The sequence below is a fragment of the Ptiloglossa arizonensis genome, chromosome 8 (assembly GCF_051014685.1).
Source record: "Ptiloglossa arizonensis isolate GNS036 chromosome 8, iyPtiAriz1_principal, whole genome shotgun sequence".
Lineage (NCBI taxonomy): Eukaryota > Metazoa > Arthropoda > Insecta > Hymenoptera > Colletidae > Ptiloglossa > Ptiloglossa arizonensis.
The window spans coordinates 7,880,164-7,895,468 of NC_135055.1; the positions used below are offsets into that span (position 1 = coordinate 7,880,164).

At 38.4% G+C, this 15,305-nt stretch overlaps 1 protein-coding gene across 1 annotated transcript in view; it reads left to right on the top strand.

Annotated features, from left to right (window-relative positions):
- Positions 1-8,876, top strand: part of Cad89d (cadherin 89D) — a 50,684-nt gene extending 41,808 nt beyond the window's left edge. The window contains exons 14-22 of the mRNA XM_076318002.1: positions 1,002-1,214; positions 2,269-2,357; positions 2,702-2,785; positions 2,863-2,931; positions 3,240-3,443; positions 4,770-4,973; positions 6,427-6,591; positions 7,671-8,032; positions 8,751-8,876. Of these exons, the coding sequence (XP_076174117.1) occupies positions 1,002-1,214; positions 2,269-2,357; positions 2,702-2,785; positions 2,863-2,931; positions 3,240-3,443; positions 4,770-4,973; positions 6,427-6,591; positions 7,671-8,032; positions 8,751-8,782 (1,422 nt within the window). The 3' untranslated portion in view covers positions 8,783-8,876. The remainder of the gene's footprint in view (positions 1-1,001; positions 1,215-2,268; positions 2,358-2,701; positions 2,786-2,862; positions 2,932-3,239; positions 3,444-4,769; positions 4,974-6,426; positions 6,592-7,670; positions 8,033-8,750) is intronic.
- The last annotated feature ends 6,429 nt before the right edge of the window (positions 8,877-15,305 follow it).

Here is a 15,305-nt window from a genome sequence, read left to right on the forward strand (position 1 = left end):
TGTCGATATTTTTTTTTTAACGAGACTACACGTTTTTATCATTGTTGCGCAATAGTTGAAGTCGAAACCAATCCAACAATCTTTCCAGGGTAGAAAATTTATTGTAGCAAATGCTGAAAATGTTCATTTAGGACCGAGACTCGTATTATGTTTCGTATTTTCTCGTCGGCCACCAAATATCGCTCAAAGAACCATATGTCTGGCCACGAAATGTTGGAATTTGCCAGAGAGACCTCCTGCGGATCATGTGTCCAATTATACTTCAACAAGAGTTACGTCAAATATACTTACTATTAGTTCTTTTTGATGATTACAACCACACATAGAGAACGAGACCCAAGAACCATTGCATCTCGTTAATATAACTAAAAATAATCATCGCTTTAATTGTTTAATTTTCTCTCGGTGCAAAGTCTGTGGAAACTTTATTTTTATGAACTTCAAAGTGTCCTTTTAATCCTTAATATTGTAGGAATTATCGAATACTGGTGGTTATAAAATAAGGGTGAATAAAGTTCTAGGATGTACGTGTGTTGAATGAGGGAGTAGTAGGAACAAAACATTAACAAAGCACACAATTAATAACTACGCTGACTACACTATTCTTATTTTACGCGACACGACACACTTCGATAATTTTCCAAAAATGACTGCCCTTAAATACTCTTCTCTCGCACCTTATATCCTCACACGCATTCATTCTCTTTCATTCTAATCCTCAATCTCTCTCACTCCACGCATCTGGTCACGTTCGTTCAAAATTTTCCACTCTCGATCGCTCTTCTTTCACACTTCACTCTTCTATTCCAAACACTTCGGATTCTCTCCGGACCACGCACGATTTCATTCTTACGCATCGCCACAATATACTTGAGCCCACCTAAGCCACTGTGTCTAGAGAAACAGTATTCCATTGGACAATGTTAACGAGAATTTGTCGTAAGAAAATCGACAAAGATTTAGGGGAAAAAAGTGGCTCTGATTTGATTAATCGTCCACAGGCGGAAGATCTAGACGAGGGTGCAAACGCCGAGATCCGTTACCAAATTCTTGGCCGAGAAGACGCTCCGCGATTCGCCATTGACCCACTGAGCGGTCAAGTACGATCCGTGGCGAGTTTTGGCCGTGACGCTGGACGCGTTTTCGGCTTCGACGTCAAGGCCACCGACAGACGGGGTGCCGAGAATGGACGCAGTAGCATCGCCAACGTCTTTGTAAGTCCCCCTGTCGCACCATACCGTAATTTAACCGACCATCTTTAACGCGTTGACTGTCCACTCTCGAGTATCTAGGTCAGAATAGCTTGGACTCAGGAGTCCACCCAACGCACATCGGCTAGCGCCTTTTTGGTAAATTTGAAAGATTTATTTCAAACCGAAAACTGCATCAGTTCATGGTTGCATTTTATGGTATTGTTCGTGTCACGAGTCATTTCTCTCTCTTTTTCTACCGTTTAGTTAGTCCAATCCATGTAAAGTAACTACCGAATATAGTAGTTACTATATTCTATAAGAAATAATCTAAAATATGGAATATTCTATAGAAACGAGTATTGAAATATTAACGATTAATAAAAATGGATAAATTCTCTAATTTGTTTCCTGACTGGAGAGAATGTTATTTGATTTCGAACAGCTGGAGTTTCTTGCACTCTTGTCGGATAATTATATTCGTTAAATTCTGTTTAATAATAATTCAAGTAAATGTATAGTGTATTTAAATTTATACGAATTATACGAAACTTTATTTTTTATATAAATTTTTACCACATGTAGAGTAACTACTCAATATAGTAGTTACTATATTCTATAGAAATGATCTAGAATATAGAATATTCTACTGAATATAATAGTTACTATATTCTATAGAAACGAATATTGAAATAATAACGATTAATAAAAATGGATAAATTCTCTAATTTGTTTCCTGACTGGAGAGAATCTTATCTGATTTCGAACAGCTGGAGTTTCTTGCACTCTTGTCGGAGAATTATATTCGTTAAATTCTATTTAATAATAATTCAAGTAAATGTGTAGTGTATTTAAATTCACACGAATTATACGAAACGTTATTTTTTATATAAATTTGCAATTGGATTTATGAGTGAACAATTTAAATAAAAATTTGTTTTGTAAATTTTATTCAGTACACAAATTGCTCGTTATTCGTATTATAAATGAGAAGAGTCGTGACATGGTAAAGTTATTGGAAAATGTTTCCTAATATATGATTCTGTTGCTTGAATCCAGTACTATTGTTTGTCGAAAGGTGTACGTACTGGATGACCAGAAACAGGTCGTTATGGTCGTCGGTCGAAGACCCATGGACATAGAACCGCAACTCGAGAACATCACTGCGTGAGTATAATAGAACCCAAGTTAAATAGTTTGCACTTGTGACTGAATTGTTCGTGGTAGCTGAACTTAGTTCTAACGAGAGATTTATATTACCTGCAAGAATATGTTTCACGGAAAATATAGTGTTCTATACACTATATACTGACACGTTAAGTATGCAGAATCTACAGAAGGTAAATAAATCATACAATAACGGTCGAAAGTACGAGACGATCCAACTTAACGCTTGTACTTCTTGTGGCACGTACAGTGTAATTAGACGTACGGAGTATTTTTCTTATTAAAGAAAATTTCTCAAAAACTTGGTTCAGAGACAATCAAAAATGATTATTAATTTAATTTAGGGTACTACACAATGTGACGGGGTTGGACGTTCGAGTGAGAAAACTGGAGCCACATATTGAAAAGAATTTGATCGATACCACATCGTGAGTGACATTATACGATTTCACAAGTACGTATAAACAGTGAATGTTACAATAGAATAAATATTCTTCGCTTTCAGAACCGACGTGTATCTTTATGCTATCGATCCACATTTAAACGTCATGATAGACATGGATACTTTGCACAAGTAAGTGATCGAATGAAACGAATAATACGTAATCCTAAAACAACTTACTAATTATTAAAAGAATAGTACCCAGTTTAAATCACGGACAGTATTTAAATCGAATTTATTCTTAAGATAAAATTAGAATAAGAAATAAAAATGAAATACGTATAATAATTTCTTTGGTCTTCGATAATTAAATTAGAGAATTTTAATTTTTGAGTAATTGTATTAGATATGCGCTGTGAAAGTCGTAAGGTTTGGAAGAATAAATTGATCTCGCTGTTAATTAATCTATTCGTTTCTGTTTATCCAACGTGTCCTTTCAGCGTGTTTCATACAAAGAAGATGGAGATTAAGCGCGAGTTGGACGAGTACGATGTCCTAGACATCGCCGGAAGCGCTCCGCGTCGAGGTAATCAACGTTACCTGCTATCCACCCTTGAAGTGGGCGTCGTAGTGCTCGGATGTGTCGTCTTTGTGGGCGCCCTCGTCACAGCGCTCTGTGTTACGTGCGTTCGCCGGAATAAACGGTAGGAGATACCCGACTTTGCATGATCTGCATTACGTCTGATCTCTGCTTAACGACTCATCACGCTGACATACTAATTTTCGGGGTTTTCACGGAAGAAGTAACCGTAACCAGAGTGTAACTATCCGATAACTTTGAACAGTGAACGAAACCCTTTAACGTCAATATAAAAGTAAATTTTTTATGGTCACCGTAATAAGACGTCAACGCTATGATAGCGTCTTATGAGAAAATTAATTTCAGATAATAGTACTTGAAGTTGAAAGTAGTTGAAAGAAAAATACCATTTGGTATTACGTTGAAGTGTCTTTCGTTCCACGTGAAATTGTTCTTTGTTATTTCTTGAAGTACTTTTGGAAGATTATAAATATATATATATCGCTTCGGAAAGGTATCTGAATTGAAAATCGAAAATTCGTACAACAAAGGTGTATAGATAATTTATATTTTCTATTGTGATAATCTAGAGCATACAGGATAGTAAATAGTCGAACAAAAAGTTTATTCCTTTTTAGGAGATAATGAAGCATACTTTTATAAAAGATCGATAAGTAAAAATTTGGAAAGTATAGTACGTTGTGAGAAGTAATAAAAAAAAATTAGCGTTTCATGAGAAACTAATTTCTTGTAAAAAGATTCCTGCTTTCTGTCGATATCTCGCTTTCCTATAACTTTTAATCAAATGCTTTGGATCACCCTGTACATAGGAATTTCTTCTCTGCATTAAACCAAAGAAAACGTTTTCAAATTTTTTCTCATTAAAGTTCACACGTTCTTCATGAGTGTAATCCTTAAACGATTAGATTCAGTTCGAAGTAATCCGTACAGTTCCTTCAAACTCTTTTCATTTCTTACTACATATTCGGTGTACTGTTGAATTTTGGACGAATAACGGACAAAATTTTCCAATTTGTTACAATTCCTTCAATAAAATAATTTTCGTTGAGAGTAATCTTTGCAAAACATTCTCTAATGAAATTTCACTCAGTTGAGGCATTTTGATAACCTCGCTCCAGTTAAGATAAGAATTAAAAATTTATTTTTACGTAATTAATCATATCGCGTCCTTTTCGATCGTACCGTCCATTGTGGGACACTTTACATAAAAATAATTTAATTCAACATGCCGTGTCATGTGAATGGATAACCATTCGTTCGAATTTTCATTTTTCTTCCATAAAAAAAAAAAAAAAATTCTTTCGAAGTAGAGAGAGAGCTCGAAAGAGGAAAGCCTCATTCGCACGCAAAACTAATACGAAAATCAGTTCACCCGTATCGCGCCACGAGACGTCCGTTCTAAACGGAGTTCCTGAATTTCACCCGTTAGTCGCAAACGTCGGCAGAAAGCAATGTTCTCGACGACCAGCCCGATTGGATTCGCATTGGCAGATCCAGCCGCGACTCTGCAGAAGCCGCCGCTTTTCCCGACCTTTGTCGATGGCCTTCACTACGACCCTGAGCCATTCTGCACCGACATGCCGAGGCGACAGAGCATCTGCGAGCACGGAGCCAACTGTGTTCGCTTTCACGCGTAAGTCCATCAATCGACTATTATTATTATTTTTCTTTTTTTTTTTTTTTTTTTAGTATTTCTTTTTTTCACGTTTACTTACAATTCGAGCGCGGAGAGACAGTACCGAGTGTTCGATCGAAACGGCAAATTTCTGTATCGATCGAGTAAATGTTTATTTAGTAAATTATAGAGCGAGAAAGGATTACGGTAAGGGGACGAAGAATAAGCAGTGGTAATAGAAAATTAGAATATACTCTTTGGAGAATCTAAAATTTTAAGTTTGAGAATTTTAAATTTAGAAATAATTTAATAATTTTGAACACGGTGGTGGTATTCTGTGAATAATATTGCACAGAATATGGATTCGTATAGTTTTTTAAAATGTATTCGTGACGTTGGTTGAAATTCTGTGCAACAGTACCTATGCATGCTCGTACGCTGCAAGTAGTATTGCCCGCCAATGGTCAGACGGTCTAGACGCTTTGACGATGATACACTCGGTTCTTATGAAATTTCTAGTTTTTTAATCTCCTTCGATTAATCTTTTTATTTTTTGACATATTACCTAAGGTGTGCAGCACTGCTCTAATTAATTCGAATCAGTTGGAACAAGTAGTGCCGTGTCATCGTCAATGTTTGCAAACACGAACTTAAGTAAAAATAACAAGTAATGGTCAGACGTGTCGTACTCGATTAAAATATTCAAAGTGAACGAATATTCTTCGTACGAAAAAAATGTTATTCCGTATTCACTCTTAATTTTTACACAAAGAATTATTCCCTTTTATCTATACAAGGTATCTCGCGATACAGCCGAAAAGAGGGCGATTCGCCATAAAACAAAAAAGGAACCAAGTGAAAAATGTAGAATAAAATTCTTCGTACGAGATTCCATCGTCGAGTTAATCAAATTCCATCGAATTTTACACAAATGGTGTCCACCTCGCGCGTATTCGAACTCGATTATCTCGGAAAGGAATCCTCCTGTAAAAAAAAAAAACGAAGAAATTTCATTCTACACATTTTTATTTAATTTTAAACGAGACAATCGTCCCTGTTATCTTCGATCGCACCACGAATATCGGACACGTCGTGTACACTTTCCTTAAAAAATGTCTCGAGTGTACGGGTTCTCCGTACTCGTGAAGGTAATTTTCGTCCATCGGTTGAACGCATGAAAATCGAAACGAACGCGTCGAAAATATCGACGAGCGATAAATTCCACGAGGAATTTACGAGCGCGACCTTCCACGCGGAGCATTTTCCGCTTGGTCCCGTATCTGGAAATATCAACCACGAGCAAACTACGCAGCCGAAGTAGCCGAGGAATTAAATAAAATCGCGACCGAGGGGAATGCATTTATTACGAAAGCATTCCCTAACGTGGCCCCAATATAACAAAAATCTTGTATCAGGGAATTTCCATATCTTTTCGCGACGTCGATGCTAGCGAGTCGTGGGTGGTTTGCAGGACGGGAGGTAGTAGTAAGCACGCCGGGAGGACGACAGGGACCCCGAAAGGCCTGGAGGCATCCGCGACGTCCTTGCATTCCAGCGGTCAGGATTCTGGGATCGTGGCGCGCGCCTCCTGCCACTGCAGTCACTCGTCGAGCCCCTCCAGCGGCGAGAGCAGCAAGTAAGTCGAATTACTTACGGAGCTATTCGTGCTATCTAAATTGAAAAGAGTTCGGTGCCAGATCGATCGGCCATTTTCCCTTGCGACTGAACGAGCGCGGGAGATTCTCGTCGGGTTGATCAGGGACGAGAACATCCGAGACTCGAAGTTAGCGAGATTTCGGGACGTACGAGAATCTCGGTTCTCTGTGAGCGACAAGATTCATTCATCGAACGAGCACAGACTCGTTATTTTATACAACAATGGAAACTTAACCAGCCACTTTTTCTCGGTCCTTCCGAGATTCACGGTTGTTTCGAAAATCTCGAACGTATATCAGATTCTCAGTTATTTCGAATATTCTGCTTATCTAGCTTCTTTTAAGCTGTTCTTGTGAGAACTATTTTTCCTCGTTTCGTCTGAGATTCTCGGTTGTTTCGAAAATCTCGAACGTATATTAGATTCTCAGTTATTTCGAATATTCTGCTTATCTAGCTTCTTTTAAGCTGTTCTTGAGAGAACTTTTTCGAGATGTTTTTTCGTGCAAACTCATTTTTCATGCAACACTATTCTGCAGACGCTTAATTTATCGAGATTCCGAGACTCGAAGCTCTCGAGATTTCGGGACGTACGAGAATCTCGGTTCTCTGTGCGCGACGAGATGTATTATTCATCGAACGAGCACAGACTTGTCATTTTATGTAACGATAGAAACCTAACCAGTCACTTTTTCCGGGAATCTCAACCGAAATCTCGTTTCTTCCAAGATTCTCGGTTGTTTCGAGTCTTCCGCTTACCTCGCTTCTTTTAAGTAGTTCTTGCGAGAACCCTTCCCAGATGTTTTTTCATCCATATTTTTCATGCAACACTAGGCTGCAGACGATTAATCCATCGATTTACACAAAACTTGGGTCTTTTATTTCAGAAGTTTCAGGGACTCCATCCACGACTCCCTTATAATTATTCGCTTCTTTGTCATTAAAAAAATTCTGCAACGACTGTGTTGATACCTAACGAAAGAAATGCGTATCCCTGGTTACAATATTTCCATTCTGTTTTCTGCACTCAAATTTTTGTCTTTGTTTTTTGTTTGTTAACAGTGGGTACGAGGACTCTCTGAAATCGCTGCAACGTCGAGAAAGGGGAAACGATATCTCGCGTGGAAGTCACGATACGTCGAGTGTCGTCGGCAGACGGGCACATCAGGCTACATCCAGGAGACGGCAGCGTTTCAACTCCTTTTCGAACATGGAGTCCGTTTACTCCCAGGAGATGACGATGCAGAGGGAGCAACGTTGCTGCGTCGGGACCGAGAAGAGACGAAAGAACGAGGGGCTCACGCGCGAGCATCGACGCGCGCATTCCGAAGCGGAAAACAATATCACCGAGACGGTGATACACGAGCACCCGGGAACCGAGATCTCATTGTCGAGTTCATTGCAAAATACGTCGAGCCTTCATGGTGAGTTCCTCGAATGGTTTTCAGATGTAGAGGAACACTGAGATATCGAACAAAAAAATATCTCGATAATTACCATCGAAGGAACATCGCGAACCATCCGGTGTCGATTTTCATGAAACTTTGCACGAATGTCCATTAGCCTATACAACTATTAAACTACAGAAGATATTGAAAATATTTCAAATAAGAGTATCATTTCCGGAGGTCTGTAAATTCCTAGGAAAAGAATTCGAACATTCTTGTCGTGTCAGTAGGAAGAACTGCATAAATTCTTTTCTCGAATATTTATAATCGAAACGTGGTACAATTTTGTCGTTTGTAAGATTTCTTGGATATCTTTTGTAATTCAAGAATTGTACCGGCGCGAATAAAGCGAATAACAAATGAAGTGAATGGTTTTGATGTAAGGGGTGGTTTCTCCTTTAATGTTGATAACTGTTTGTGGAAAGTTTCAAAAAATTCCACACCTTCAGATGATCGTATTTCCTTATCAATGATAGCTTTCTTGTACGAAGTTTTGGCTCGTGTAACGCCAAAAAATTCGAAAAAATTCATTATTCTGTAATTTAGGCTTGGATTAAATTGCAGAGGCAGTTCTTTAGCTGTGCAATTTTTAGAGCGGTCAGAATTAGATCTCCTCCAATGAATCAACGTTTTTAATCATTTACTCTGTATCGATGTATACTCAACGTATGACATATGACACTCCGTTTCACAGGTGCAACGAGAAGCAGCCACATGCTGTATTAAGGATAGCGAGACCTAGCTGGAGGGAGAACTTCCGAGGAGGAGCAAGATAATAGTCCTCCTGGCCATGAGTTTTCTTATTGTCCATAGCATTCCCTGTACAAGGTACGTGGCTATGGCCACGTTGTCTAAGGATTGTCCCTTCTTGCACGTTGTTTCCAGTGTAACGAGTGATAAGATTAATTCCCTTCAATCATCCACGTTTCACTGTGAGAATAGTTTTTCAGCTCTGCTGGTTTTGTTCCTGTCTCAGCGCATACCTTTCGTTCTTTGACGCGCATAGAATGATTGAAACGTGGATGAATGAAATTCGAAGACGAAGATGCACGAAAGCAAGGTAAGAAACCATGTCCAAGTCTGTGTAGAAATTATGAAGTATATTTTTTGTTTCGAAAGTTGATCGAAAAAATTCAGTATTCTGTAAAACGCTTCGGTTAAATTGCAGAAGCTTCTTTCGAAAGTTATTTCGAAATCGACTCTAAATACCCTCGGTGATTGTCTCAGTGTTATGTTTTACATTTTACAAGCAGACGTAACAGTGTAAACTGATACATTTTATTTGTAGAATAATCTTTTTTTCGTTGCTCGTAACATCTACCGATCGCTTGTTCGTGAGACGGTGTAAACTTTAGTTGAAAATCATTTATCGTAAATATCACGTGCCTCGATACATCGACCTTGCTTTCGTGACCCGATCTAAATTCGATCGACGATTTGGAAATTTCACGCTGTGAATAAGAGGAGGTTTTCATACGACTGACGAGAGTGTTCTATTTTTAAGAAGTTACCAATAACATTGCGTGTCAAGACGCGAGGGGAACCAAGCACCAGGTGAGAACAACACGTTCACAATTCCGCGAGTTACTTTCTGTTTTATAGAAGGTGTCAGGACTGGGCAACTGGCGGTTCGGTAGCCATGCTTGACTACTGCGGCTAGTCCGAGTTACGCAGCTCTGAAAGGTATAGTTACGCAAAATGTGTCATCACGTTACCAAAGTACTCGTCATTAATTCGAAAGTCACTCATTCCTGTATATATACGCGAGAAACTTTATCGGTACTTTGAGAATCATTATTATTTTTATTCCTTTTTTCTTTTTTTTTTACGTCTTCTATTCGTTAACGCTACTATCCTTTCTTTTTTCTACGCAATCTGAATATTATTTATCGTGCAGGAATGTTCTTGCAACATGTAAATGTTTCGTGTACAGTGCGGTATACATTTTGCGTTGAAAGTTGTACGAATATCGTGTACTCGAGGGCTGTTGTCGATTTCTTTTCTTTTTCTTCGAGAAAAGTGTATAATTTTAACTGGAATAAACATACGTGAATTTTTATTGTCAATGAACTTCGTAAGTGAAAATTTTAATACCGAAAACATTGCATCGTAGTGGTAATATTAAAATTCTCAGATCGTATTATAAAATTCGAGTTATTTTCCAATGTATGCTATTACGTTGGAAAATACGTTCGGTGTAACAATTTAACGTTAGAGCATAAAACGTTTAAAATTCTAATGTAATGGATCTTGACACATTTCTTTACCTTTAAATAAATCGCAACGTGCTTCTCGAATACACAAATTCTCAAACGTTCGCTATCGCTCTCGATGAATATAATTAATATATTTAAAACCACTGTAAGAAAGTGTAACATATGTATGTAATAATGTATAATTTATACTGCGGTCCGAGAAGGCTCGATAAAAAGTAACTATATTAATAAATCGTTAATAAAGGCAATTTACCGTAAAACGATGTCTCCGCTGGAACTTTGAGTACCTCACTCCATTCTCTCCAGCCCCATCCTCTGGAGCTTTGATTTCTGGAGGACCGGGGGAATTATACTTTCCTTGATGACCGTACAATGTATATAAAATCAATAGTGGTCCACCAGCTACGAGAGAAACGAACCTTTTGCAATCAACGTTACGATTGCTAACAAACAAAGTGGCTTCGTTTCTTTTGGCCTGTGTTCCTCTCTCAACCGCTTCGACTCCATTCGCGACAGACCAGTGTAGCTGGATTTACGAGACAAACACGTGGAATTGCCATTTTTGACAATTAATTTACGAGCCGATAATTGTACGTGACTTCGTTGGAAGTATTCCTTTGGATACCTCGTTGAATCTCGGGACGATTTCTTGCGAGAAAAGTGTTCTTCGCGAAATTTAAACTTCGCGGTTTCAAAGTTCTTTTCACTGTCTCCATCTGTATTCACTCGACGGATAAATAAAATATTCGAGAAGAACTGTCTGTTGCGGACGAGTCGTTCTCTCGTCCGAGATCGTCAAAAGTTTCAGCCAATTAAACATCGAGCTACCAGTTGTTCCGGAAGCCTGCACTTTGGTAGGAAAAAGTGTTCCAAAGAAAACGAAACTTAATGCAAATATTTCCCTACAAATTTATAGACCTCCGGAATCACTACAACGAACTCTGTCTTTAACTCCAGTCTTTAAATCCAAGAAAAACAATATCGAAATTTTGTCTACCGATCTACAGGCCTTCAGAAATAGTACGAGTTTTATTTGAAATATTTTTCAGCCATTTTTGTAATTTGAGAATTACACAGGAACGAACAAAAAGGGCTCTGTTGAATAGAGCGATATCTCCTCTAAATTTACCAACTGGCAGCAACGAAATACAGGGTGGTTCTCAGGTTGGTCCGATGAACGTTCGTACAAGGTTTCATCAGTCAGCTTTGACAGTTGACCATGTTCCTCTGTGAGTGTTGTCCTTGACACGTTGAAGGTCACCCTTTCGTTGGCGCACCGTAATTCCCGATGGTGCTTCGGCGCCTCAGGAATCTCCGTCCCCGGTGATCAAATCAGCGTGGGTGTTTTAATTACGACCAAATGAATCGTACGAGGAGATTCCTGGTCCCTCCGGTGTCACCGATATATCGTCGATCGACGGTCCTTGAATCTATTACAACGCGAACGAACACGAACGAGTCGCGTTCTGGATCACGAGATTCCTCCAGAGTCTTTGCGAGCTGGTGACAGTGGCATTGAAATGGCGTTCGATTGGGTGAAAGGGATCTCGAGCTCCTCGATGAATCGCGAGCAATGGGGATGAAATGGTGACGAGGACGAAGAAGAATCGTCGAGGGTGGCTCTTGTGCGAACAAGAGCCATTTTGTATGAACAATCGCGAGTGCAAGGTGAATTACTGAGTCAGTTTAGAACAGGGTAGGATCTTCGAGTAAAACGATCTACGTAATAGCGCGTCTACCGGATTTTTACGACTGATTCTTTTTCAGAGAGAATTTCAAACTGTTAACCTTTTGCGCTCTTATTGGAATTTTTTTTGCATTCGAATTTTACTAATTTTTCTAATTTTTAAAATTTTCAAGGTAAATTTTATAACTCGAGGTGAAAGAAATGCTTTGTAATATATGCAGAGATGTAAGATCCAAATTCTTACTTTTGAGTTAGATCTTTCGAAGGTTTTCAGTTTCCGTGTAAAAGAACGAATCGAGCGCAAAGGATCAAAACTATTTAAATCGTCTAGTCAACTGTCGTTGGTTCACCGATTGGAAATATTTTTGAATTTGTGCAAAGTTTTATCCGAGTAATCACGTAAGATTGGGAATAGCTCTTTGTTGACACTGGTTCTTCGGGTCTTTTTCGACTCATTTTCAGAATATATTGTAGGAATTATTACTGATTATCGTGAAATAAAGATGAATAAAGTTTTTGGGTATACGTGTATCGAATGAGGTAGTAGGAATTTTAAAAGGAACGAAACATTAACAAAGCACACAAATTATTTATTTATTAACTATGTTGACTTATAATATTCTTAATGTCACGCAACACGACACGCTTCGATTATTTTCCAAGAAATGACTGATCTCGAACACTCTCCCTTTCGTTCTAATCCTTAACTTTTCTCACTCCATGCATCTGGTCACGTTCGTCCAAAATTCTCCAGTCCGGCACAATTCCTTTCATTCTCACGCGTTACCATAATATATTGTTCTCTATAGTTAACACTATTGTAACAGACGCAATTGGATGCTTCTACGTTTCTTCTGTAACTATATGTAAACTAAATTTGAGATGGTTGCCAATAATGCCTAGAATCGTCCTTTTAGGAAAAAAGATCACCTATTTAAAATTGAATATTATGTACAGTACGTGCTCGAGAAGATTGCATCTCAACTTCTAGCTGGTCCTATTCGTTCAAAAATCATCCCAAGCGTAAGGATGTGTGTATACCTAGAGCATACAGAATAGTAAATAGTCAAACAAAAGGTTTATTCTTTTTTAGGAGATGACGAAGCATACTTTTATAAAAGATCGATAAGTAAAAATTGGGAAAGTATAGTACGTCGTGAGAAGTGATAAAAAGAATTACTGTTTCATAAGAAACTAATTTCTTGTAAAAAGATTCCTACTTTCTGTCGATATCTCGCTTTCCTATAACTTTTAATCAAATGCTTTGGATCACCCTGTATGTAGGAATTTCTTCTCTGCGTTAATCCAAAGAAAACGTTTTCAAGTGAAAGATGATCCCTGAATGTACAGCACCCACCATAACTCCAGATGTATTCTTTTCGCGCGCGTATTATACAATCCTTTTTTTCAGAACCAAGAAAAATATCTCGTTCAGAATATTATCGAGACCTTTTATAAAAATTCGCGCTTAGATCAACGAATAAACTTTCAGTCTCTCGGTATCACAATTCTATTTCCTACCTATTTTCATATTTTTCGCCGCCATTAATTTATCGAGCGGAGTAACATCAATTCAGGCTTCGTACGGTACGGTGAAAACTGGTGGAAATTCGGTCACGTCATTGAACGCGATTTTCCATTGGCCATAGCGGTGATACGTACCGTGGAGGAACTCGACCAAACAAGGAAGTTAGGGTCGAAGATGGGGGTAGAAAAGATGGTGTCGCGGCGCAGAAAAGTAGCGTTACGGGGTCGTTGTGTGCAGTGTGTGCTAATTCTTCGGAAGGCCCTCGTGAGAGGCCGAATAAATCATCTGTAAATGGGTTAGGTTGTAATTGTTCCACCCACACATTGGGCAACCGTGTCGAAGGATGTCAGGGACGTTCGTCCATGAGAACCGCTGCAACTACATCGTGTAAAACACGTGTGTCGCGATCTCTATTAGAACGGGGCAATTTTCATAAACATCGAGATTTCCATTTACGTTTCATCAATTTTTCCCCGAAATTGGATTTTTAACGCGAAGGAGGATTGTTTCTCGAGAGTTCGTGGTTCTGTAACTCGTGACTCGTATTAAAAATCGTGAGATTCGATAACTGTGATAATATTCACGATAACGAGGGTGTGCAAAATTCTCGGTCGGTATTGAACTAATTATGCAAAATTTCGTAGTAAAAAATATTCCCATTTACTTACACGTAGTTTACGATCAATCGATGGCTACATTCTCCAGTTACTTTTCGCGAAACGATTGAACAATATTCTTATCGATGCTGTCAATAACAGTAAATTATTTTCTGGCGATTTACAAAACACGAATTGTTCCTGTCATCTTTCTTCGTTGTTTCGGACTTTTAAATCCATACCTAAATTCTTCATTCAATAGAAATCTTTGATTTTTGTTCTACACGTTTTCAAAACGAGAGAAATATTCCTCGAAAAAGGAGTACGGGTGAATAATAAAATCGAATCTCTTGCAATTCAACTGGAATTCGCTAAGAATCGTAATAATAGAATTCTTTCGTTGTATTTTCTTCACTCGTCGCGACAGATATCGAGAGAATAATTAATTCCTATTCTGGCGGATCGGACAGAGCCAATTTGTCGGGCGATTGATTCTTCACGATCGGGTTTAAACGTGCATTTTCCATAAAATTCTTCTCTACGCGATAATGTCGGTCCTGAGTCGAAGAAAGGAAACAAAAACCGAAAGTTCTCCACCGAGCGAAAAATCATAACCACGTGGCCCTAGTGGAGAAAAAAAGCACAATTCGGCGAGATTGTCGCGCTTCGGTTCGTAAATTACTTTTCGAAGGACAAATTATGATATTCTCGAGACGAATATCGTAATTCTCGAGACGAATATCATGATTCGAGGTGGTGACTGTGTAGGAAATTTGACGGTGGGCTCTGATTTATTCGTTGCGACGCAATGAAACTTCGAACGAGGGACACTTAAACGCTCGAGAACTTCTCAAGTCGATATTAAAAAAGGGTCCGGGCTTATAAATCCACGTATCTCCGTGGCTTTTCAACTTCGACGTACCAGGGTGAGTCTCTGTCTATAAAAAGTAAATAAAACATTTGTTTCTGCGAACTATTTTCGGAAGAAAAATATGAAATTGAATTGACTTTCGAAAGAGTGAAGATCATCGAAAAGGACTTTAGTTTGATGAGAAATATCTATTAAATTGTGACAAAGTATCGGTATATTTAAATGATTGGTTGGAAGATAGTAACGTGATAAATTTTGAAATTCAACGTACCAGGGTGAATCACTATGGATAAAGAATAAACAAAACTTTATTTCTGCAAACTATTTTGGAAAAAAAAATGAAATCAAGTT